General features: G+C 41.8%; 1 protein-coding gene across 1 annotated transcript; it reads left to right on the forward strand.

Moving 5' to 3' along the window:
• The first annotated feature begins 1,182 nt into the window (after positions 1-1,182).
• LOC109422812 (doublesex- and mab-3-related transcription factor A2) lies at positions 1,183-27,130 on the forward strand. The gene is made up of 4 exons (XM_062845507.1): positions 1,183-2,370; positions 17,316-17,417; positions 17,504-17,693; positions 23,363-27,130. Exons 1-4 carry the CDS (start codon positions 2,224-2,226, stop codon positions 23,473-23,475), a joined length of 552 nt encoding a protein of 183 aa, XP_062701491.1. The 5' UTR covers positions 1,183-2,223; the 3' UTR covers positions 23,476-27,130.
• The last annotated feature ends 534 nt before the right edge of the window (positions 27,131-27,664 follow it).

Here is a 27,664-nt window from a genome sequence, read left to right on the forward strand (position 1 = left end):
CCAATTGGATTCACCAAATGCTCAAAAACCGACATCTCTTCTCGACATTGCGTCAAGCAGCGATTAGGAAATTGAGTGTTTGTGGATGCCCCCAAGGGGGAGTCTTGTCCCCGCTTTTGCGGAATCTCGTGGCAACGCTATAGAGGCAACTCAATAATAGCGGTTTTCCTACATTTGGTTTTGCCGACGACTACCTAACATTGTTAGTTGGTATGTGCATCAGCACCCTTTTCGACCTGATGCAAAACGCTCTTCAGGTAGTTGAGGGCTGGTGCCACCAATATGGCCTTTCGGTTAATCCGAGTAAAACATCTATTGTTCTTTTCATGGAAAAGCGGAACCGTAATGGTGTACGACCTTTGCGTCTCTTTGATTCTGAAATCAATGTGACTGAACAGGTAAAGTACGTTGGAGTTATTCTTGATTCCAAGCTTTTCTGGACACCTCACATTGAGTTCAGAATCAAGAAAGCTTGTATGGCCTTCGGGCAGAGTCGTCGTACCTTTGGTAAAACTTGAGGTCTAAAACCCAAGAATATCAAATGTTGTTCGACCAATATTGGTCTATGGATGCCTTGTGCCATATGTGCTGCTTGGACACTCCGTAATCAATCATGTACGGTACCGACGGCCGCCTCGGTACAACTTAAGATGACTGAATCTACCGGATGTTCATAAGGCAAGCTTCATGGGGCCCTTCCCGAGAACTGCTGGAATACTGTAATTAACGAAATAGTTGAGAACACCATTGAGGGGGACTCATTCAAGGGAGCCAAAGGAACGATTGGTTGGACGAGGAGTGTAGACAGATTTTGGAGAAGGAGTACAGTCCGCCGGTTGTCATGCTATAGACCTGGCTATATAGGACCTGGCAGCTATAGGACCTGGCAGAATGTGCAGTCGTAGGGGGAAGCATAAGACCAGCCTCTTTCGGGAGAAGCAACTGACTAGTTTTATGACTCTTTTACAATATTTACGCACTCGTGACGTATTCTGTGCTTGCCATTTGTTTTTATATGATAAGATAAAAAAACTGATTTCAAAAATACCTACTCAATTCAGCTACATTTAAAGCCTTTATTGATTCAACCCTGTACCAAAACAGCATCCGAATCCCGATGCCCATCGTTTCGGTTCACATGTAGGTACCAACCGGTAGTAGCTTCTAACCATCATATCGCCCGGTCCGCAACGCACTCCGGCCACCAACCACCGGCTACATCTGTTTTGCTCCGACTGGAGTTCGCTTTTGTTCGACTTTCAAACTATCCGTTTGAATCAAACCATTACCCGGCGATGACGGTGGGTTGGTATCTAACTACCAACTAGGTAGACGCAGCAGCTGCTCTCCTGCTTCCCATCAGTCCGTGTGGTGTTCCTTCATCCATGCTTCTGCCGTAACAAACGAGACTCAGCAAGAACAGCAGCAACAAGCGGAGGAAAGCTTCGCCCGACGCCCGGAGAGAGGGGTTGCGTTGATGTTATTTCCAATTTGGTTAGATTTGGTTGGCTGAGTTGTATCATTGTATTTCATTTATGTATATATGTACGTGGTGCGCACGAGGTGGTGGTGGTGGTTTTCGGGTCTTTCGTCCTGCGTTCGAAGCGGGGTTGCACAGCCGTCTCGCTCTGGTGACCGGTCGACGATGGGGTTTCGGAAAGGACCATCCAAACCGCCCCTTTGGTTGGTTGAATGGCTTTGGCTGTGGCTGTTATTGGGCGAGCGAGAGATACACGCTAAGCGGTGTGTCCAATGTAGCACACAGTATCCAGGGAAGATGGAAATTGTTAAAACATTTTGAATCAGTAGCATATGAAGGTTTGGCCGGTTATGACGTTTTCAGGGGAAGTGACGCTGTCGTGTTCGCGAGAATATCTTTCCACTCATTCGTGGTCTCTAGGCTAGACCGGGCGGTTCTCGAGTGGTTTCCGGGGCAACTGCAGATCTTGACGTTGAGATAATGTTTCAATTTGTTTCAAGTGGAACTACAAGTGCCGATCGATAGTTTTTGTGCTGGGAGAAAAGCTGAAGTGTGTTTCGGTGGTTTTGTGTTGATTGAGGGTCAAGCGTGAAAAGGGCGATCCGTCATTAGTGTCACAATTTCAGAAAGCCGCTGGTTTTATCTGCTGGTGCAAAGTGTAAACATTGTCGCTCTGGTCAACGGTGGTAGGGTGGTCGAAAGATTTTCGAAAGTGATAACGGTGGAACAAAAGTGAAGTGAAAATGAGTTTACCCAGTGGCGTTGATATGTCTAATCTGATGCAACAGCATCCGGTTCTAGGGGCGTTGCCCCCGGCTTTCTTTCTACGGGCGGCATCGGAACGATACCAGAGGACACCCAAATGTGCACGATGCCGGAATCACGGTGTGGTGAGTTCGTATGAATGGATAATTATAAATGATACCTTCGATTTTGATATACGCAAAGCTATTACAGCTGATGCGAATTACGCGTTTTGAATGGATTTCCGCGTAGGTATTTACTAATCAATGAAGCGAATTTTGCAAAATAATTTTCCAATGCAGTTACACTAAAAATCAAGACATGAAACATAATACGATTTGAAAAAGTACATTCTAGGTACTCACCAAACAGATTAAATTACTGCGTAAGCCATGATTTTCTGCTTATTGGAAATGTTTCATGATTTCGCGAATGAAATAATCAAAGATTGCCTTGGTGATCGCAACGTTTAATCAGTTTAATCAGTTTACGCTGTTCTACGCTGTTCAGTGAATCCTCCTATTATGACATTATCAAGTTATAGATTATGAAAAATAGAGCAAAAACAATGCTAATAACCTCTAGCTACTTTTGCAAGGGCCTTTTGTTTTGAGAACAAGAGCAACTTGGAATTTATGAAGCAATGGTCCAATTTTCTGTGAGAGTAAGCAGGCCAGCATAAATTCGTGCAGTGGACCATACCATATGGTTTTACCATTCGTTGTTTTTTGTAATATTTGTCAATCATATAAAAATACAGAGTATTCACTTTTAATCTGTTTATAAAATAACTGCGTAAACCATGATTATTTGATTATTGAATTGTTTCATGAAATTGTGGAAGAAATAATCAAAGATTGCCTTGGTGATTGCAACGTTTAATCAGTTTAAGCAGTTTACGTTGTTTAGTGAATCCCCTAAGTATTTATTTTCTTTCTCTAGACCAGAGAAAATACATTATTACTTCATTACGTACAGATTTTATGTTACGTTAAATCAATTCTGTTCTGCGATCAAAAGTCTCTTCGTACATCTAATCCAAAGGAAAGGGGTGCAAAGACTTGTGAAAAAGATAATCTCAGAATTTCGAGTTGGTATTGAATTCAGGTTAGTCACTACGTATTCGAGTCTTCTTGTAGCGTAGCGGTAATGCGCCTGTCTAGTGAGTAGGAGTCGTGAGTTCGAGTCTCAATTTGTCCATTTCTCACTCACGCCAGTATTTGTAAAGTCCAGCTTTTGAAATTGTAGTAATTATAGTTACATCAGATTTCCACAAATGACTTGCATATACATAACAATTTTTTGAAAGGAAGTGATATAAAGCCTGTATCCGCAATAATCGGGACACAGAAGAACGGCTGTAGCTCTGTAGTGAATCAGTAAAATTGGTCAAATAATTCACTGAGAACTCTTTGGTGTATGTTTATTATTTGTGCCAAATTTCATTAAAATAGATGCATTACTTTTAACTGTGGATGAAAAACAAACAGACGTGCTTTTAAGCATTTTGTACAATCATGACCAATTTTCATTCGCATGGTAGATGGTTCTTTTACGCTACAGTTCAAAGTTCTGTGACGATAATTATGAAATTTCATTAGCAGTTATGATACTTATAGAGACACTTTCGTGCAAAATTTCATCAACTTTTATCAATTGGTTTGAAAGTCACTGGTGTTGATAGAGGTGAGTGCTAGTGAAAATTTTTCAGGTTTTTCATATGCGATGTTTGCCTATTCATAACTTTTGAATTTCTCTGCCAATTTTTCATGAAATTTTCACAGAAGGTAGTTGATTATGTGTATTTTATGTCTGCAAAATTTTATGATTATTGGTATAGTACTTTCAATAGTACAATCGAAACAATAAAGGGTGCTGGCTAATTGCTGTCTGAGGGGCTAAAATCACGTTCAGTCCCAATACATGTTTTGACTATAACATTGTTGATAGTGCATCGATTTTTTTTGAAATTTTGCCTATGCAACGAATGTAGATTGAGAGGTTTGTGTTCAAAATTTCAGCCATTTCCTTTGCCAAATTTAAAAGTTGCAGCGCTGGTAAGCAAAACTAGGGGCTGTACAAAATACAATGGCGCACATTCTACTCTTTCATTGCTACAACAAAAAGTACTGCACCGATTCACATGAAATTTTGTCGGTGAAATGAGCACATCTTAAGATGTTATTAGGTCAAATTTGAGTAATTTTAATGTATCTATTACATATTAACAGCTGTATTTCTGTGTCCCGATTATTGCGGATACAGGCTTTATTACTCGACAATAAATTGAAAAAGATATGGGATGTATGTTGAAAATGAATCAATTTACTTCAAATTAAAAAAATGTACATTTTTTCCTATAAACAATTTTAAGTTAAGTCAAACGTTCATCGCAGCGCCATAATTATGTCTTTTACTGGTGCCTTCTAATTTTAAGCAAAGTCGCTCACTTTACACATCTCATTATCCGTAATCAATGCTCCGATTGAGCTGAACTTTTTACTGTATCGCCTACATTTGATATGTCAAATAAACGTCGAGAAAGAATTTTTATTTTTTTTTCTTATTGAAAAAAAAACATTTCTTCGTATATTTTTGGAAATTTTGCTAAAATTTAAGGAGATCGTCCCCAACACTCGCCAACACTCAAAAACTGTTCTACTTTAAATTTTTTGAAGCACGGTTTCGAAATCTACATTGTGCTTCAAAAATTTTGGTCGTTGACAGAAGTTCACGACTTTCGTTTTATTTTGTAAACTAGTGTTATTAGACAACTAATTGATAAACTTACAGTGAAAATTTGAAAATTTATTGATCCCTTTTACGAAAAACTACTACTAGTTGACATTTTCATGAAAAGTGAAAATTTTGCCGGTCCCTATCATTTTGTCTGTATTTCAGTTGAAATTTCGGAACGGAACGCATCTTCAGCAAGGTGCTCCCATTTCCATCCTATCCAAAACAAAGCTAATAAGCGCTATCTGTTTTTTTTTTTTTTAATTTTGTATTTTTTGTTAGGAGTGAGCATGCATGATAACAAAAAGAGCGGAGGTAATTGGTGCTTAAATCGTCTGTTTTTGGGATAGGATGAACATGGGAACATAGGATGAAGTACTCATATCCTACTTGAAAAAAAAATCCTATATGTTTTTTGGTTTGTTTCGATTCCCGGTTTGGTCAGTTTTTTTTCAACTTTTTTGCCTTTCTCGTACACCAAGGTGTACCGAAAGGCTATATGTTCACTCCAAAAACGAAAATTTTATAGAGCCCTCGGAGGGGTCAAGTCTTATATACCAATCGACTCAGCTCGACGAGATGAGATGATGTCTGTGTGTGTGTATGTGTGTGTGTGTGTGTATGTATGTGTGTGCGTATGTGCGTGTGTGTGTGTGTATGTGTACAAAAAGGTCACCTCATTTTTAGATAGTAAATATCAACCGATTTCAACGACCGAGGGTTCATTCGACGCGGCATATAGTCCCATTGTTTCCTATTGAAAATGGTTCTGATCGGTCCAGCCGTTCCGGAGTTATGGCCATTTAGGTGTTCCGGATCGGTACCCCAGGAAGGGGCCAGATATAAAAACGCTTCAAACCCATGCATGCGACACATCAAACCACGGCATTTTGAATAACCTGATGAACGGTAAGGAGGAAAATAGTCTCAGATCATATCTGAACCGGTAGTAATCCGGAACTGGTTCCGGGTGTTCCGCCGGAAGTGGCCAAATATGAAAGTGAACCAAACCCATGCATGCGACACATCAAACAGCGGCTTTTTCGATAACCTGATGAACAGTAGGCAGGAAAACATTGTCATACCATGTCTGAACCGGTAGTGTTCCGGAACCGGTTCCAGATGTTCTGCCGGATGTGGTCAAATGTGAAGGAGAACCAAACCCATGCCTGCGGCACATTAAACAGAGGATATTTAAATTATTTGATGAACGATTAGTAAGAAAATATGCTCAGACCACAACTAAGATCTCTTTAAAGACAACCGATAGTGTTCCGGAACTGATTTAGGGTGTCCCGCCGGAAGTGGCCAAATGCCAAAAGGCACCAAACCCATGCATGTGACACATCAGATAGCGGCTTTTCAGATAACTTGATGAACGGTTAGCAAGAAAATAATCTCAGACTTATTAGACAATATCGGTAGTGTTCCAGAACCGTTTCAGTTGTTACGCCAGAAGTGGTCAAATGCACAAATGAACCAAACCCATCCATTAGACGCATCAATTCATGGCTTCTTAGTAAGCCTGATGAACAGTTAGCAAGAAACTAGTCTCAAACCATAAGGGATAATCGGTATTGTCCCGGAATCGGTTCCGGATGTCTCGCTGTAAGTGGCCAAATGAAAAAGTGATCCTATCCCATGCATGCTATACAACAAATCGTGACTATTTTGATAACCCGAAAAACGGTTAGCAAGAAAATTGGCTCAGATCGCATTCAAAACTACCGGTAGTGTTCAGGATTGGGTTTCTCGGGTATCCTACCGAATGTGGCCAAATACAAAAGTGAACCAAACCCATGCATGCGACACATCAAACCGCGTTTTTTTTTAAATCCTGAGGAACGATTAACAAGAAAATAGACTCATACCATATTAGAGGCTACCGATAGTGTTGCAGAACCAGCATTGGGTGCTTCACAGGAACAATGAAGGTGAACAAAGTCAACGCAAGCGATAAATATGTGTAAGAGAAAAACATCTTGACTGAACTAAGACAACATATATACAAACGTCTCACTCTACTCACTAACCATCGTGCTTGTTTCAACGGTTGAATCAAATATAAATCAAGCCTAACTTTACCAAACACCGTATGTAACATAGAGTAATGCGGGGCAAAAGTTCGCACCTAACAGTCTTTATCAAATAACTATTAAACAAAAAGAAAATAATATCATTGTTTCTCGTTAAACGAATCCCTGTCATGTTACCTTCGAAACGTAGTACTAGATTTTTTCACGTTTCTTTGGTAGTTCTATTTTTTATTCTTTATCACTTAACCTAATTTACAGCTCTATTGTCCACATTGGCACTACGTGAGCGATAACAATTGACAGCTGCACTTACACTTTGTACAGCGCCTAGATGTTTTCTATTCTATTCTTCTATATCGAACTGGTTGCCTTTCTGCTGCTTTCACTTTTCTACTCTATACATGGTAGAAGGATGAGCACAAGGATGATGGATGGCCGTTGTTCCTTTCCAGTCCGATTGGGAATCCATTATGAGTAGCAGTTCGCCGATGTCCAGGTATCCGTGTCCGTTTGAGCCACGGGGCTCAGAAGAGGGTCAGGGCCAGCCGCTCTCTGGGGAAGAGCAACTGACGAAAAATTGCAAGTGCCGGGGCTGGGAATCAAACCCATGACCATCCGCATATGAAGCGAACGTGTGACCAACTACGCCACGGGCCCCGGCCTATTTGGTAGTTCTAGTAATAAAAATTTTAATTCAAGTACTCAAATGCGAACTTTTGCCCCATAGTGTGAAGTTCATTTATTTCATGTAAATTCATGTTCACCATTTCACTCTATGCACGAAATGTGTTTCTTTCAATTCATGACATTACATGCCAATTGGAACACGGCCTGGTACTCAGCTTTAGTATACAGTGTATTTTATGAACACTTCCAAAACTTATAACAAAGAGCGTTACTGAAGTTGTCAAAATACATTGTGAAGTAATAACAATTGTAAGTGATGATGATGATGATAAGGTTTCCATTCATTGTAGCACGGTACTAAGCCCGATAGCAGTGGGCTATCCACCCAATGCGATTTGATCAAGCAAAACATTATAATTATACTCAACTTGATTTTTTTAAATCAAGATCATAAAATTGTATGTAGTGCAAGCCATCGCATTGGAGGATGCCCCAATGAATGTGAAGAAGAAGAGTACGTCATTCTCTACATAATGGTTTTAAAGGGAAGTTGGCATCTCCACTCTTCCAACCATATATAATGTATCGATTGGCGGCTCTGATAACCCTCCTTCCCCAAAACAATTGTAAGTGTTACACAAACTACTTGAAAAAAAAAATACAAATATGCTGCAAAACTTTTGAACGGCACCGTAATTTTAATCTAACCTTCGTCAGTATGGTGATGCATTATAAGTATGAATTAACAAACTTAGCTATGAAAGACCCCCAAAAAAGTACAACATAATATTCCCAAAAACTTTCAAAGGTTGACATGAATATGGCGATTTCATTTTTAAAAGGCGAACACACTGATTGCCTTATAATCGATTTTCTTCCAAAAATAGGTAAGTTCAAATCCTTTATCAGAACGATTTAAACACACCTAGAAATTATCATGTAATTTTAAGTGTCCTGAACCTGACATATACGAGCATCTTCAAAAACACAAATTTAGAGGTTATAACATGTAAATTTACGTCTTTCAAGACACCCCAAAATAAGACTTATTTTTTCTTAGCGTCTAGCAATCGCTAGAACCTATTTGACAGATAAAACATAGAAAAGAAAAATATTGCCATGCATGGGATTCGAACACCGGATCTGCTGATCGTGAGCCACGTCGCTTACCTCTCGGCTATTTCATTTCAGTTAGATGGTGGCTGATGAACGTGCTACTGATTCTACGTTTCTGGTGAAACGGATTTGTTGACATCTAACGCAACCAACCAGCACTTACTTGATGCGCGTAAATTTGAGTCCAATTTGTGATTCCGTCTTGAAAACGTTTACGTGTTTTGGTGATTCCGTTTCGTGGGAATTTCAGAATTTCTAAGTGTGAAGGTACATACTACATATATTATACATAATATTAGTTTCTATACGAAATCGTCATTGCTTTAAATGTTTTGTTACTATATTGATGCTCTAGATTCAGAAATATAGTGCGAACTTTTGCCACACTGTCGAGGCTTTAGCAATGTTCCTTCCTACAAGAAACACTGGAATCTTTTTGTTTATTCGAGTGCACCTCTCGAACTACTATGAATGACGATTCTTCGACATCAAGAGATTTTGTAAATCTTCTTCTTTCGATCATTACAAATTCTTATTACAAAAGGTCCAAAAATTACATCAAAACAGCTAGAAACACATTTGTTTACATAACTCTGCCACTACATAACGAAATCGTACCAGTTTTTATTGCGAACTGGGCCCATATAGCCGAGGCGGTAAACGCACGGGTATTCGGCATGACCATGCTGAGGGTGACGGGTTCGATTCCCGGTCGGTCCAGGATCTTTTCGTAAAGGAAATTTCCTTGACTTCCTTGGGCATAGAGTATGTTCGTGCCTGCCACACGATATACGCATGCAAAATGGTCATTGGCAGAGGAAGCTCTCAGTTAATAACTGTGGAAGTGCTCATAGAACACTAAGCTGAGAAGCAGGCTTTGTCCCAATGAGGACGTTACGCCAAGAAGAGAGAGTTTTGCCCCGTGCGAACCTTTGCCCCGCATTACTCTATGTAAACATAAAAGAGATTTTCACATGAGGCGCTGAATTTCGTTAAGGTTACTTGTATCACTCACCTTTAGGGATGATTTGTGAAAAAATGTCCGAATTTTTTACGTTTCTGAAATGCTCAATGTATTAGTTGCTATGGGAACAACTTCCCTTTCGATCGTCTTCGTTTGTGGATTTTGTTAGATACGGTGTTTGGTAAAGTTACGCGTGAAATCGTTTTTGATCGATTGACGTTTCCTCACTACCGCCATCAAGCCAGCAGCGGGTTGTGAAATGCAACCTGATTAGCATTTGGCGATTATTTTTTCGTGACGATGAATATAACAGCAAAATATTCCAAATGATATGTCTGTTTGTCGGTACTAAAGCAATCTCAACAAATCAAACCATTTCAGATTCCTGAGGTGTAAAAATATACAGTAGGAAGTATCAAAGTTATATGGGAAAATGAAAATTATCGCATCAACCTCGGACAAAGTTTTTTCAATCCTCTTTTGCGTCTAAAACTATTGGGAATTTTTTTATGGTTTTATTGCTTGCATTTTTTGTCAAATATTACATGAAATCTTGTAACCTACGATAATAAAATATAGCCTAAAGTGTGAAGAAAAAACTTTGTCGAAGACCGTTCAGTCATCTGTGATTGTGAAAAAAGTTATATCCTAGCTTGTCTTGATGTTGATCTGCCTTCAGTGATAGTGAAGGTGCTCATGCAGTCAACTGAAAATTCTGATATTTTTCAGCTCTGTCTATACGTTTAACATAACGTCGGAATATGTTCCATTAATAAGTTTCCCAATTTTATTCAAATTATTGCTTTACTAAATAAAGTATTCTCAGGATTTAAGAACAGTTCAGATTACGTCGACGGAAAGATCATGCTTTGGAATGATGGCCCATGCACAGAAATTTTCTAAACAAAGCAAAAGTGGAAGATTCCAAAAACAGGGACCGAATTAAAGACCACCCGATAGGTATTAGATTGTCCGCATCACGACGGTTTCAAACCGAACAGACTCAATATATACCAAAACTTCCGTATGACATTTTTGAGTTTATAACTTGATGATTTTGGGCTATATCGGTCTCTTTCTACTCATAGTATAAGGGAGTAGAGATCAAAGTGGATAATGAAATGATAGATATGATAGAATTCGCTAGGTAGCGAACAAGTGTGAAAATTTTTATAGAAGGTGAAATTAGGCAAGTAGGCCATGTATTGAACGAATACATCGAATGCGTGAAACTTCTGCCGTGCGACCTGTGCTTTTAAACAGATCGGCTTGGTTGGTAGTTTTCATACCACCTTACCAAGACTGGCAAAAGTTTCAGGCACCCGACTGCCTAATGTATTGTTCTGTTTTCATCACAAATTCTATCGATCGGTAGCTTTTTTTGAGTTTAGCAAAGCCATCTTGGCAAGGAAACCCTGACCTTGAAAATCATACACTAGTGCTTTCGATTTCTCCAAAAGACTGCAAAGACAACATTCTGAAGCAAAACTATCCCAGTCGTATCCCGACCAAGGAAAGATCATGAGTACATGTTCGACGAGAAAGGCACTATCACCACTAGGTGGATTAATCTAGGTTTTGGAATAGTGTTTTCAAGAAATCACCTCAATAACTAACTGTGGAAGAGCCCAGATATCCAATGCAGTACGGGTGGGCTTTAATTCAGGCATAGAATGTTCATCGGGTCACACGATAGGCACATAATAACTATGAAAGTGCTCATTCAACTTTAGTCTCATTGGGATGTTACGCCAAGAAGAAGAACAAGCAGAAGAAGTAGAAAGTACTCAAAGGACACTCTGTTAAAGTGTAGAATAACGAAAAAGGAGTTTATTAGATTAATTGCGAAAGAAGTAAGAAATTTTCCGCATAGCAGTTGATAGTTGGAGCCTATTTCTATTTAAGGCTCAGTATACCAGTTATGGCTGTAGTACCTCAAATTTGCCATAGTTGATTTTCTACATTCATGTAGAAAACCAACTATGGCAAATTTGAGGTACTACAGCCATAACTGGTATACTGAGCCTTATATAGAAATAGGTTGAAACGACGCAAATCAACTAGAAAAAAAAATGTGAACAAAAGATCACGATCACAGAAGGTGATTGCACTCATTTAAACTTTACAATTTGCTCAAATCATTTATCTAAGGTAGCGAACCACTTGGGCAGCGGCCGTTATTTTGGGCACTCTTCGCTATAACTCAGTCAATTCCAAACCAATTGACTTCAAATTTTGTACACGGCTGAAAAAGTGATCGGACAGCGGTGCCCCTTTGATTTACACGCGTGTCGCTGTCCGATCACTTTTGCACATTTTGAACCCCTTGCCACGCTCAAACCTGTAACCCAAACCCAAACATACCTTGTATACGTAAAATTCAGCATAGAAGTAGTTCCGTGTCAAAAATTGAGCTCAATCCATCAACGCAAACCATAGTTACAGCATCCCAAACTTGAACATTTTGTATGAAATCAGACGTTGGTCTGATCAATTATGCACCACAGTGTACAATGTACATGGTTTCGCTTAATGGAAGCGTCCATAAATTACGTCACGCAAAAAAATGCCAATTTTCAACCCCCCTCTCCCCTATGTCACGCTTTTTGTTTGAGACCTCTGAAATTTTTGTATGAGTTGTCACACTTTATTGAACCGCCCCCCCCCCCCCTCCCTTCCCCTAACAGCGTGGCGTAATTAATGGACATTCCCAATGTGTTTTCGATATTGGCGTTCTTCAATCGTTACTGACTTGGTTCGTCGTTGATGTTTCCTTTTTGTGCTGTGATTGTGAAGAGTGTAATCCTGTCTAATTTGGGTAGTGGCTACGGCTAGGAAACCTCAGATCAATTTTCAGCTTAAAAAGCGTGTGTAACCCAAGTGGTTTCACTTCAAAAAGTTCATTTTCGTAGAGTGATTTCTGTACCTTGTGAACCCAGTTCTGCTTTTTTCATTATAAATGAAGTGTCGTGCCTCGAGCATGCTAAATTTTGGAATAACGTTAATAACGTTCTTATGGATGCCTTCAAGCAAGCTCTTGTTTTCAGCATCTTTTCGCTGATATTTGGCAGTATTGCTACGTTGATTATATCATCTCAAGTAGCTCAAACATGCTTCAGTTTGATGGAATACTTAGATTACAGTTCATGGATAACTTAACATAGAATTGCACCTAACCCAACTCTGAGTGAGCAGAATTTGTCATGAGTTGACTGATTGGCATGTGTCAGATGGAGAGTCTTTGCACTTTTGAGTGTTCCTTCGCAAACTTAGTATTCAGACGTCCTTGCTCAACAAACTAGGAAACCTGTACTAATTGGTTGCGACCACATTTAATGGATAATTGCTACTCCAAGAGAGTTTCATTGGGGTTTTGTTACTAAAATGTCATCCATTGTGGTATACGCCATAACTATTGCTTTGAAAGAAGCTTCTCCGCTGTGGTCTGTACGGACAGCAAGAGGTATTCCTGGATGGAACTCTGATCTGTTCAAGATCAAAATATCTTCGGATAAACCAGTCTTTTGTAAAGCTACGAATCTCTAGCTTCTACCCGAGGATTGCAGCTATAGAATCCATTAAGTGGGCACTAAAAAGCTCTGCTTACTTCAAATCTCCAGGAGAATATGGGGCATTGTCCTATTTTTTTTCAGCGGGTTTTGAGTATTTCAAACATGTTTTGAACTCTTGTAGTTTTCTACTGGGTATTTTCTTGCTGCGAAATTACACCGTGTCCAATAAGTTCTCATACAAAATCAAATTGAATTCATTTCACATCTGTAATTAGGATTTGAAAAGTAAATTTATTTATTGAAAGGCGAACTAACACTGAACAAATACAGCATATGTTTTGGAATTAACTGTCCTTTATCCTTCTCTGCTGATTGCTTATGTGTCTTAAGTCTATCTCAGCTGGCACGCACGTCATATCATTGGCATTTCGTCTTATTTTAACGAGTAATGGGTTTAAGTTGAAACAAATTAGGTTTCTGTCCTCACCATTGCACATTGGGCAAAATCAAGCCCAAAGGTGGAAAAAATTAATAACTTTCTTAATACAAGACCATATGTGACCATCAATGGCTTATTCGAAAGCAAATTTTCTCAAGAATTGGTTAGTGGATGCTCCATGTACGGGCAACATCTCTGAAACGAGTTATAGAGCCCGTTTTACCCCAGTTTCCCCTAAAATTTGTGAATTTCTGTTATTTTATGGCACTTGTTATGATTTTAATGATTACTTCGCTGGGATAACATCGCCCCACTCCCATTGAGTAACGTTACATACAAAAAGTTATTAACATGTTGGAATGTTAGGGTGTTGTAGGGTCAATTAGGCAATGATATATTTTCAAGGTAGAAATTCATTTTTTATTTTTATTTATGATTTTTTACGTGACAATAACTAAGTAAATGATCGAATGCACATGGTTTATTCCGAACGAAACCAGTTTTGGCGAGTTTGATCTTAAATTACTGGTTATATTTAAGTTTTCCCGCATACAAATATGAGTAGTTCCCATCCTTATACCACCGATTCCAAATATTTCCAAACGATGAGCCATTGCTTATATACTCATAGTCTCATAGACGGGAGGTGACGGCAGCATATAGTTTTAGAGCTTAGTTTACCCAAACTCCCCTATAAACTTATTTTTTATTGTTTTTAAATTAAAACAACTTTATCTTGAAACTTCTATGCAAGATATGAGTTAATATTGATGAAGAGCTAACCAGTAATATCTCTGCATCCTATGAAATTTGGAAATTAAGGGTACAATGGGGTTAAATGAGAAAAAAACATTCAAAAAGCTTGAATGACCATATAAGTTGACAAATAGCTTGTTTACTGCCGTAATTCTGCAAAGTGACGTAAGCGCCATTCAAAATTTCGATATTTTCTGGTACATTATATATAATATCTGGGGTAAGAATAACACTGTGGTATTCCTGCTGTATTAGAATGCAAGATCTAGTCGTAATCTATCATCTATGGAAAGAAACTTAGAGGATGAGTAAGAGTTTTATGCATAATAACCAAACAATGGGCCAAAACTATCAATGTCGCTTACGTCACTTTGCAGAATTGCGGCAGTTTAGCAGATGCTTCAGCGGGGTGTAAAGCCTGTTTCACCCCAATTTCCCTTAAAGTATAATCAAGTTGTTCCATTGCAGTTAATATAATATATCATTCATATTATAACATTCTGATTTCAATGAGTATACATGAAAGATGTTATAAATATGACGTTTGGGGGATAATGGGGCAAAATATGCTGCTGCTTATTTCTCGGAATTTTGGTATTGAAGATGAAGAAATTTATAATCAATACGTGAAATAATTAAAATCCATGTCGCACACTTCCATTATTCACCATTCCAAGCATTTCATGATGAAGAGCTGTAGCGTGAATTTGAGAATATATAAACTGCTGTTTGCCGATAGACTTTATGGGGGTTGTAGTAACACATTGTAGTAAAAACTCTCCACAATGCATTCAGTGTATTTTTGTTAATGAAATAGCGACCTAAACATCAAATAGGTGTTTATTTTGTTTTGCTATACACTAATAATATGTCAGTCTTATTCCACTTAGCCAAGTACCTATGCATCAATCAGTCATTAATGAACTCGTATGGATATTATCTGCCAAACAAGCTATTTGTCAACTTATATGGTCATTCAAGCTTTTGAATGTTTTTTTCTCATTTAACCCCATTGTACCCTTAATTTCCAAATTTCATAGGATGCAGAGATATTACTGCCCAGCCAGCAATTTGGTTGCTACATCGAAGTTGCAACTGAAATAGTCACACATATATAGAACTAAAGAAATCGTATTCAATGCACGAAACATGCATATACATACTAAAGTGGAGGCCATATCGAAACATATATACGATTACTGCGATTTCATCCAACATGATTTACGATTTCTCGAAAAATTTCTACGATTTCGCCGATTTTATCCGTCTAAATATACGATTATGCATGATCTTATTACGATTGAGAGTACCAATATGCGACTCAAGATTTTCAAATAAAAAAAAACACAATTGGTATTCAGTGGGAATCGAACTTAGGTCCTTTGATTGAGAACTGCGCGTTATCTCTATTGGCTATATTGCCAAGTTGAAAGTAGAGAGTTCAAAGTGAATGGCATGAAACGAATAAAAATTAGCATGATACGGTGCGAGACCTGTGGTGAGAGCGTTGTTGTTGCGCATTGAGTGGCACCAAAAGTGGTGCCGTGCAAGAGGCCCGGAATTCACATCGTTGTTGGAATCTAGACATCACTTATTGTAAGTCATCTGCTAGTAGAAAACCTATATATTTGGTTGAAATTATTGCTACCATGGTTGGAATGTGTCAAAAACAACAAAAATATAAATTTGTTATGAATACCATTTTTTCTTCTTCTCCATCATATAAATATGTAAACAAAACCATTTACGATTTCCGAGATTAAGATTCGACTATTAAAAGTGCAGTAACAATCATATGCGACTGTAAAAATGAATATACGATTTCTACGATTTCATTCACTTCGTATACGACGCAAGTGTGACGCAAACGATCAATATACAACATTGTTATAGTTGTATACGATTTCACCGATTTTCATCATACCTTTAGGTAGCAAGCTCGATTTAGCAGATTCATATACGATGTGAAGCGACGATTTCCACGATTCAAAGAAATCATGTATACGATGCTAGCGAACTTGCAGCTTGACACTAATAATGTATGTTTTTTTTTTCACGATTCTATCCGACTCTGTGCGATCCTACCGATAGTATCTCGCACCTTTTATGATCGGAGACGACTGCATGAAACAAAATCGCAATCGAAATTTAATTTGGCATGAAATGCGATTTTACACAATCATTGTCAACAAATATACATATTATTATACAATTCTGATTCAATATATGAAAATATACGATTTTTTCCACACAATGATTTACGATATGTGGTTGGCTGGGAGGTGCAGACACCGCTTAAACGTCAAATTTCGTTTAAGCAGGCCAGAATGAATTTGTGCAGTAATCCATGTACAAAAAAATTGTCTTCCCTCTCTATCGTCATCTCTGAGATCAACACCCCGTAATGAAACATCCAACGGAACTGAAATGGAAATTTCTTCAAAGTTAAATTTCAATCTTTTGAAACCCATTGTTTCCATCTTTTCAATGAACGAACTGTAAGAATTTCCTCACATTGTACCAGCACCGTTCATAGTGCATTTAAGTAAAACGGGCCTTGACGACAACTACGGCGACGACGACGGCGACACCAACAGAAAGCGTCGACTCCAGTCAGTGCACCGTAAATTCGCCTCCACTCAAATGCCATATAATGATTTAATTAAAATTAAAACAATTGAATCCATTACTCACTTTCCACGTCCTTGTCGTCGCGGCGCGGACGTAGAAGAGGTGGAGCGTGGCACTTTCGAGTGTGCAGCAGACCCTTCCGCCCTGGACCTGGGACCTATAGGTGTTTTATTAAAACAGTTTTTCATTTAGTAGTAGATTTTCTTGTTTTTGTGCAACAAGGATTTAAAATTCTGTTTTCTCTTTTTGTGTTCGTTTCTGCGATTCCGTGTAGGTAAGCGCCCTGAAGGGTCACAAGCGGTACTGCCGCTGGCGGGACTGCGTCTGTGCGAAGTGCACTCTTATCGCCGAGAGGCAGCGGGTCATGGCGGCTCAGGTAAGAATAAATGTGCGACTTCTACTTGAGTTAGAAACGGTTCCCCGTTGGTAACTAATTGCTCGTTTTTTGTGCGGCGAATATAGGTGGCCCTCCGCCGGCAGCAAGCCCAGGAAGAGAACGAGGTGCGCGATTTGGGACTTTTGTACACCGGTGGGGTGCACGGGGTGGGCCAACCGGTGACCGAACCGAACGGGCAACCTCCGCAGTTTCACACGAGGATACCTTCACCGCCGAACGACTCGGAAGGACGAGGTGGATATGGCGTTACAGATGGTGAGTTTAGGAATTTAAGGGGTCATATATTGAGAATATAATGCTTAGAGGCAAAGAAGGGTTTAGCTAAATGTTAGCAAGCAAGAGGACATTCATTTATCACGCGCTTCTTCGGGGTGTACAACAGCAGGTCGAAGAAAAATGTCAATAATTTAACTCATAAATTCATCGTCTTTCACTTGAGAGCTACGAACGTTTCGGTAAGATAATATCATAGTTTTCCCGCGTTTTTTTTAGGCTGATTAGTGTAGCGTTAACATGCATTTATATGCTCAGCATCTAAGACAAGACATAATCAACAAGAGTACGTTACAATACTCGGTTTGTGGCTGCCGCTCTCCATTATCGGTCGCGTCCAATGCTCGCCAGGTCACGCTCCACCTGGTCCACCCTTCGTGCTCTCTGCGCTCCTCGCCATCTTGTCCCAAGTAACACACTTGCCACCGAAGCGTCACGGCGGCGCAGGTTTTTGTTGCGCAGAAGTCACTGTGACTTAGGGGCTGTCCATAAATCACGTGGTCATTTGTTTGGGACTTTTCAACAACCCCCCCCCCCGTGGTCATTTGTCCATACAATTTTTTTTAATTGTCCAATTTGTCCATACAAAATAGTCATTGGCCGTAGCCCACACCCCCCCCCCCCCTGAAAACGTGGTTTATGGACAGCCCCTTACTTCTAACAAATAAACACTTACTTGCTAGAAGTGAATCACAGTGACTTCTGCGCAACAAAAACCTGCGCCGCCGTGACTCTTCGGTGACAAGTGTGTTACTTGGGGTGCCAACCGGATCTGTCGCAAACACCAGCTTTGTAAGGTTTTTTTCCGGCATTCTTGCAACATGCCCTGCCCACCATACCTTCCGGCTTTGGCCACCTCCTGGATATTGGGTTCATTTGGTGCGTGAGTGAATCTTTTTCGACCGCAGTTTCTTCTGGAGCCCGTAGTAGACCCCACTTCCGCTGATGATGCGCCTTCGAATTTCACGACTCACGTTGTTGTCAGCCGTCAGTAAGGATCCGAGGTAGACAAATTCCTCCACCACCTCGAAAGTATCCCCGTCTATCGTAACATTACTACCCAGACGGATCCGGTCGTTTTCGGTTCCGCCTACCAGCATGTACTTTGTTTTTGAGGCATTCACCACCAGTCCGACCTTTGCTGTTTCGCGTTTCAGGCGGGTGTACAGCTCTGGCAATAATGTCATGTCGTCCGCAAAGCACACAAATTGACCGTATTTTGTGAAAATCGTTCCCCGGCTGTTGAGCCCGGCTCGTCGCATCACACCTTCCAGAGCGATGTTGAAGAGTAGGCATGAGAGTCCGTCACCTTGTCTCAGTCCCCGGCGAGATTCGAATGAACTGGATAGTTCACCCGAAACCCTTACGCAGTTTTGCACACCGTTCATCGTTGCTTTAATCAGTCTAGTCAGCTTCCCAGGAAAGCCGTTTTCATCCATGATTCTCCATAGCTCTGCGCGGTCGATACTGTCGTATGCCGCTTTCAAGTCGATGAACAGGTGATGCATTGGGACCTGGTATTCAAGGCATTTCTGGATTTGCCGTACGGTAAAGATCTGGTCCGTTGTCGACCGGCCGTCGATGAAGCCGGCTTGATAACTTTCCACGAACTCATTCGTTTTAGGTGAAAGACGACGGACGATGATCTGGGATAGCACTTTGTAGGCAGCGTTCAAAATAGTGATCGCCCTGAAGTGCTCACATTCCAAATGGTCGCCTTTCTTGTGAATGGGGTAGATTACACCTTCGTTCCACTCCTCCGGTAGCTGTTCGGTTTCCCAGATCCTGACTATCAGCCGATGCAGACAGGTGGCCAACTTTTCTGGGCCCATCTTGATGAGTTCAGCTGCGATACCATCCTTACCAGCTGCTTTGTTGGTTTTGAGCTGGTGAATGGCATCCTTAACTTCCCTCAGCGTGGGAGTTGGTTCATTTCCGTCCTCCGCTGCACTGGCGTCGTCGTTTCCTCCGTTGTCGTGGTCTCCCGTGCCTACGTTCTCCACGACATTCAGGTGCTGATTAAAGTGCTGCTTTTACCTTTCGATCACCTCACTTCCGATCGTCAAGAGGCCTCCGTCCTTATCCCTGCATATTTCGGCTCGCGGCACGAAACCATTGCGGGATACGTTGAGCTTCTGGTAGAGCTTCCGTGTTTCTTGGGAACGGCACAGTAGTTCCATTTCAACGCAATCCGCTTCTTCCAGGTGGCGCTTTTTCTCCCGAAAGAGGCGGGTCTGCTGTTTCTGCTTCTGTTTATAACGTTCCACGTTCTGTCGAGTCCCTTGCTGCAGCATTACCGCCCTCGCTGCATTCTTCACCTCCAAAACCGTTCTACACTCTTCGTCGAACCATTCGTTCCGTCGATTCCGTTCCACGTAACCGATGGTGCTCTCGGCTGCGTCGTTGATGGCTGCTTTTACTGTACTCCAGCAGTCCTCTAGAGGGGCCTCACCGAGCTCGCCCTCGTCTGGCAACGCGGCCTCGAGATTCTGCGCGTATGCTGAGGCGACATCCGGTTGCTTCAGTCGCTCTAGGTTGTACCGTGGCGGTCGCCGGTATCGTACATTATTGATGACGGAGAGTTTTGGGCGCAGTTTGACTATTACTAGGTTGTGGTTGGAGTCGATGTTAGCGCCGCGATAGGTCGGTCTGACGTCGATAATGTCGGAGAAGTGCCGTCCGTCAATCAGAACGTGGTCGATTTGAGATTCCGTCTGCTGTGGTGATCTTCAGGTGTAACGATAAGGGAGTCTGTGTTGGAAAAAGGTGCTACGTATGGCCATATTTTTGGAGGCAGTGAAATCAATGAGTCGTAGGCCGTTTTCGTTCGTCTGCTGATGAGCACTGAACTTTCCAATCGTCGGTCTGAATTCCTCCTCCTGGCCTACCTGAGCGTTTACGTCTCCTTTGATGATCTTGAAGTCGTGGCTTGGGTAGCGGTCGTACTCGCGTTCAAGTTGCGCTTCAAAAGCGTCCTTGTCATTATCAGTGCATCCGGAGTGTGGGCTGTGCACGTTTATTATGCTGTAGTTGAAGAATTGGCCCTTGATCCTCAACCTGCACATTCCTTCGTTGGCAGTTCCACGTACCGAGTTTCCAATCGCAAGTCCTTTTTGTTTGCTGAGGTCTCATTATCTCGGTTCGTATTGTTATGTTGCTGATTTTCCGCTACAATGGCCCGTAGGGCCTGATACCAAACTCCTACTTTCCGGAGGACCATCACAGTGGAGCTTAGTGTCCTTCCCTGGCACTCGGACGTTGACCAACCGCCCCTAACATAAGGATCAGACGCTGTTTTGAGCCGCTCCTCCTGGAGAACAGACGAGTTCGGAAGTACGACGTGTAGAATTGGGTGATGCTGGTAACGTGCCTAAATTCGCAAAAGCAGCCCTCGCCTTCTTGATCCGTGCACCTATGTCGATCTTGCTGCCGCCATCGGCCGCCATTTGGCTACCAAGATATTGGAAGCTTTCAACATTCTCAACTGATTGCCCAGCTACCGTAAAGATGGAAGGTTTTGTGGGGTGTGAATAAGGATTAGTGATATTCCCCTTGTGTGTCCTTCCCCTAGTAAGCATCGATGACAGCAATCATCATGACGAGACAGTGAGTGTGTTGCTGCCTGATTGAGGGGTGGAGCTTTGGCGGAGCCAGTCGCCTGTATTGCGAGGTCCCGTATCATGCCAGGTGATTCTACTGCAGTTTGCTAAGAATGTCGGAAACAGATGGTTATAGTGAGTTGCGTAATATTCACAGGTTTGACCGTGCTTATATTTAACGATTTGGTCTTGTTGACGTTGATGGTAAGACGTGCCGCTGAGGAGCGATTATCAAGATCATCGAGCTTGCTCTGCATACCAGGATCTCGTCGATTACGATGAGGAATAGTAGCGGTGATAGGATACATCCTTCCCTCACTCCAGCAACGACCCGGATGGGATCGGTCAAAACACCGTTGTGCAGTACTCTGCTCGAACATGCCCTGTACTGTGCTTCAATGAGGTCGATGTTTTTCTCAGGGAGACCCTTGCGCCTGAGGGCTTCCCACATGTTTCCGTGATTGAGACGGTCGAAAGCTTTTTCGTAATCAATGAACACCAGGTAGAGAGATTCTTGGAATTAATTGATTTGCTCCAGAATGATGCGGAGCGTGACAATATGGTCCTCACAGGATCGTCCGGCACGGAATCCTGCTTGCTGCCGTCGGAGAGTTGCGTCAAACTTATCCTGTATCCGGCTAAGGATCACTTTGCAAAGAACTTTGAAAACGATACACAGTAACATGATGCCCCGCCAATTATCGCATACAGTTAGGTCACCCTTTTTAAGTGCTTTTACTAAGACGCCTTGCATCTAGTCGGCCGAAAATGTCGCGGATTCCCATATGTCGCAGAATAATTGATGCAGTAGTTGTGCGGATACTAGGTACGGAGTCAGCTTTGAGCATCTCAGCTGAAATGCGATCGACCCCTGGGACCCTGATCGATATCATGCTACGGATGGCTGTTTCTATCTCCTGCACTAATGGAGCTTCGGTGTTGGCACGGGTACTGCGTCGAACCCTTGGCGCATTTTGCTGAGGTGTGGATGGCGTAGCCGACACTTGAAAAAGGTTTCCAAAGTGCTCGAAAAAGCGTTTCAACTGTCCAGACGTGTCTTTCACGGGCATCGTTGCATTCATCTTGGTCCCACTAAGGCTACATGAAACATCATAGAGGAGCCGGATGTCGCCGGTGTTTGCGACTTTCTCGCCTTCGTCGGCTAGGAAGTCCGCCCACACTCTTTTGTCCCGTCTACATGAGCGTTTCACTTCCTTCTCGAGAGTCGAATAGCGCTGACGGGCTACGGCTTTGGTTTCTCGTGTTTTCGCTCGCTCTATCGTGACTTTGGCGTTCCTTCGCTCCTCTATCTTTCTCCATGTATTATCTGTGATCCACTGCTTTCTTCGGGTGCGTAGCTCATCCAAATCATACTCGGCGGTGACGATGTAAGCGTTCATGATGGCGGTCCAATGATCATCTACGCTTCAACCTTCTGGGATATTCGCTGCACGGTTCTCTAGCTCATCTACGAAAGACCCGTCCACCGCAGCGTCTTCCAGTCGGCGTGTGTTGAACCGGCGCCCGATTTTTTTCTCCTGTCGATGGATCCTAGCAATGCGCAGTCGGATCTCGCCGATTAGGAGATGATGGTTGGAAGCAATGTCGGAGCTAGCTCGGGATCTGTGTATGTGTTGCTGGTGATCATCGACGATGTTTAGAACAACCGTTTTCAAAAGTGTCATGGTGCATGTTGTTTTGACTGCCATGGGAACCCAAAACATCCACAGATTGCGAAGTGGATGAATGCTGTTGTAGTACCAATGGAGCCGTCGGTTCGGCTGAATTTGTTTGGCTGGCTGATGTAGCGGATGCTTGCACTGGAGTCGAATTGTGACCTTGGTGAGTTCAATGTGGGTAATTTTGTTTAAATAATGGTTTCAAACATCAAACTGACGAAACTGTAATAAAATAATGTTCACGCGTGATTTATGAACGTCCTCTTTTAGGATTAACTGTGTCCCAAAATCCAAAGTCTCCATCCCCAGAACAAAACCATCCTTCAGACTAACTTCTAATGCTTTCTCCCTGTCTTTCATCCGATCCGCACAGACACAGACAACCCTCGACTCCGGCCGGAGCGCATAAACTCCGCCTATTCCCCGGAGCAGAGCGAGCCGGACAGCCCCGGTAAGTACCGCTATACTGCAATTCATACATACTAACATTGTAGGTAGTGTTGGCAAAACACGGTCGATGAATTTATTATTACACTTTCAAGCTTGTAATATTTTGTGATTAATGACACTCGATAAACACCGCACCGTCGACGAGTCCTGCGAGTGTGCTGCTCCTGCCTACAAGGCACGGCGTGCGGCAGCGTTGTTGGAAGGTAGGTACCGGAGAAAACATGGCACTCTCGGAAATGATGGTTGTTGCCACTGCCATGCGCAGCGTACCGGTTGTTTGGTGGAATAATAAATGACGTTAATGTCGCATAGCGGCCGTGGCAAGTTGAATCTGCCTCCGCTTTGTACCTACTCATAGCATGGCCGCATGATAGAACGTGGTTGTTCAACTTCAACACTTTGTATTTCAACGGTGACACGAAGTTTTCAAGTGGCATTGGAACCAACCAACATTGGAAGCCACTTGAGGGGTCACAATTCGGTACATTGTTGATCGCGTGAAGGACTTGCCAAGATGTTATTGTTGCAGCGAGCAGCGAATGCATTTTTTCCCGGTCAGTGTTACAAATTGACGAGTTGTGCACTCCGTCACGAACATTGACATGATAAAATGAACTGATTACAATAGCAAGAAGACGAGTAGTACAAAAATCGAGTGTATCTACATCTACAAACTGTTTTCAAGTGGCTTGTGCCGTTTAATAGTTTTTTAGGCAACGAGTTGCAAACAGGTGATTTTTCTGCAAGAGTCGTACATTTATAGAACGAGGCTTGCCGAGGTAACGGTCCCTAGTTGCATCCAACTAAGCTTTCAAATTAAAGAAAAAAACAAGTTTTCACAGATTCAAGCTGCCCTAGAGATAAAGTCTCTCTAAACAAAAAAACCCAGATCAATCCACCTAGTGGTGATAGCGCCTTTCTCGTCGAATATACCCACGAACTTTCCGTCGGTGTTAGCCAAAATGTTCCTGAATCCTGAAAACACTTTTTATAGAAAAGCAACAATTTTAACGATGCCATCATCGATTTGGGAAACTTATTGATGGTACATATTCCGATGTAAAGTTCAACAGCAAAACAGAGCTGAAAAATATCAGACCTCTCAGTTGACTGCTTGACCACCTCAACCCTAGTCATGTATTGGGGTCATAATGACTCCATTCCATGTATCACGGCAGCGGGGTGAGCGTCAGCTAATGCATATATGTAGAAGGATAACTTTATTTACAATCACAGATCACTTTGTGATCTTCGCCAATGTTTATTTCAGCACACTTTAGGCTATATTGTATTACCATTAACACGATTCATGTAAAATTTGACCCTCTTACGAGAAAAATGCAGAAAATGTAAATTTTCCATTCAAATTTCAATCGCAATGAGAAGAGCGAGGGCTCAACTAGCCGCACCCAAATTGTGAGCAGTAATTTTAGAAGCCAAAGGAGATTGAAGATTTAAAAGACTGTAAAAGGTGCGATTAAATTATAATTTTTCATAAAATGTTGATCCATCCTACTATACACTTACATCGCTGGAATCTGAAATGGTGTGATTTGAAGAGATCGCTTTGGTCACGATTTTGTTCTTTTGCATATATGAAGACTTTGACCATTTCTTCACTTATAATCTTACTCAACGTTTACAGGCTATCAAAAAAGCCACGATTTGATTTATCGCTTTGACATTTATTTTGTTCACTTTAATAATTCCGCTATTCAATGTGCAGCTTGCATGGGTTTTATTAAATTTTACGTTTGTCCACTTCCGGTGGGACACCTGGAAACGATTCCGGTTATCTCAAATATGGTCTGAGACTATGTTCTTGTCAACTGTTCATCGGGTTACCTAAAAAGCTGAACATTAATGTGATTTTCTTGCTAACCGTTCAGCAAATTTTTGAAAAAGCCACGATTTTATGTATCGCATGCATGATTTTGGCTTACTTCTACTAAATCACTTCCGATGGAATACCCGCAACCGATTCCGAAATACTTTTACAAGTTCTAGATGGCTTGAGACTATTTTCTTCTTGACTGTTCATCAGATTATCAAAAACGCCGCTATGGTTTAGTTCACGTCTATATTTTACCACTTCCGGTGGGTTATTCGCCTCGTCACCAGTTCTGGAACACTTCCAGTTCTCCCAAATATGGTCTGAGATTATTCGTTAGGTAACCGTTTTTCATGTTACTGAATAAGTCATTGATATGTCACATGTATTAGTTCTCTATTACATTTGACCATTTCTGGCGGGACACCCAGAATCTGTTCCGTAACACACTGATATGGCTTGCGTCTATTGTCTTGCAACTGTTCTTCATGTTACCTAAGAAGTCGTGATTTGAGATATCGCATGCATGGGTTTGGTTTCACTTCCGGCTCGGAAGCAGTTGCGGAACACTACCGATAGTCTCTTAAATAGTCTGAGCCTATTTGCTTGCAAACGTTTATTAGGTTATCAAAAAAGCTGCGCTTGCTGTGTCTCATGCATGAGATTGGCTCAATTTTATATTTAGCCGCTTTCGGAGGGAAACCCGGAACTAGTTTCGGAACTACTGACAGTCCATAATGTGATCTTAGCATACTTCCTTGATAACCGGTCATCAAGTTGTCGGAAAAGCCGTGATTTGATGTGCCACATGCAAAAGTTTTGCCAAATTTTATATACACCCACTTCCGGCGGAACTACCGGAACCGGTTCCGCAACACTACTGGTTCAGATATAGTCTGAGTATTTTTTTATGCCAACCTTACATGATCGAAAAAGCCGCGCTTTGATATGTCACATGCATGGATTTGGTTCACTTTAATATTTGGTCACTTCCGGCGAGACACCCGGAACCGGTTCCGGAACACTACCTGTTCAGATATTGTCTGAGACTGTTTTCTTGCTATCTGTTCATCAGGTTATCGAAAAAGCCGCAGATTGATGTGTCGTATGCATTGGTTTGAATCACTCTTATATTTCCAGCGGGACATCCGGAACCGGTTCCGAAACACTACCAGTTCAGATATAGTCTGAGTCTTTTTTTATGCCAACCTTTCATTGGGTTATCAAAAAAGTCGTGCTTTGATATGTCGCATGCAAGAATTTGGTTCACTTTTATAATTGGCCACTTCCGGTGGGACATCAGGAACCAGTTCGAGAACTCAACCGGTTCAGATATGGTCTGAGACTGTTTTATTGCTAACCGTTCATCAGGTTATGAAAATTGCCGCAATTTGATGTGTTGCATGCATGGCTTTGGTTCACTTTTATATTTGGCCACTTCTGGCGGGACACCCGGAATCGGTTCCGGAACACTACCGGTTTAGATGAGGTCTGAGACTTTTTTCTTGCTAACTGTTCATCAGGTTATCCAAAATGCCGCAGTTTGATGTGCCACATGTATGTGTTTCTTACATTTTTATGTGTGGCCGCTTCCAACGGTACTGGTCCGGAACACCTAAATGGCTATAACTCCGGAACGGCTGGACCAATCCGAATCATTTTCAATAGGAAACAATGGGACCAGATTCCGCGTCGAATGAACCATCGGTCATTAAAACCGGTTGAAGTTTACTGCCAAAAAGTGATGTGAGTTTTCTTTGTACACATACACACACAGACATCACCTCAATTCGTCGAGTTGAATCGATTGGTATATGTGACTCGACCCTCCGGGCCTTCTACCAAAAAGTCATTTTTGGAGTGAACATATAGCCTTTCCAGTACACTTGGTGTACGAGAAAGGCAAAAAGAAGTCGTGAAAGAGGAAACCACTTTATTGTAAGTAAATTTAAGTTAAATAACAAAACTAAGAAAAAATACAGTTTAAGCATTGCTGTAAACAAACGGCTGCTGCCCTGGCCCCCCGACACCCTCCCCCGCCCATTCCGTCCTTAAATGAGGCCCTGACCTCACGGGAACATTCTTAAGAATGAAGTGACATCCGCGAAGTAATTCCCGCGTAGTGAATAGTGTCAAGTGTGGATTGTAAACCTGCAGCAAGATGGCGTTCGTTACAGAATTCGCCCACGATCAAACCATCATGGACCTGACGGCTACGCCGTGCGCCATTTGTGGCCCATCTTCGGGCGACGAAGTGATGGTCGACTGTGACGGATGCTCGGAATGGTCCCACATACGCTGCGTGGGTATCGAGGAGGGCAAACTGCCGAAGTAGCGGTACTGCCGCCAAAGCAAGGCCCTGGAGTACCAGCAGAAGCTGAAGGCCGTCAAGAA

Source organism: Aedes albopictus, chromosome 1, assembly GCF_035046485.1.
Source record: "Aedes albopictus strain Foshan chromosome 1, AalbF5, whole genome shotgun sequence".
Taxonomy (NCBI): Eukaryota; Metazoa; Arthropoda; class Insecta; order Diptera; family Culicidae; genus Aedes; species Aedes albopictus.

What these genes read in the sequence shown, in the direction of transcription:
- LOC109422812 (XM_062845507.1), top strand. Translation starts at nt 2,224, where the DNA reads ATGAGTTTACCCAGTGGCGTTGATATGTCTAATCTGATGCAACAGCAT. An exon ending in AGCGGGTCATGGCGGCTCAG is followed by an intron (nt 17,418 to 17,503) that starts GTAAGAATAAAT and finishes CGGCGAATATAG; the next exon opens with GTGGCCCTCCGCCGGCAGCA. An exon ending in TGGATATGGCGTTACAGATG is followed by an intron (nt 17,694 to 23,362) that starts GTGAGTTTAGGA and finishes CGATCCGCACAG; the next exon opens with ACACAGACAACCCTCGACTC.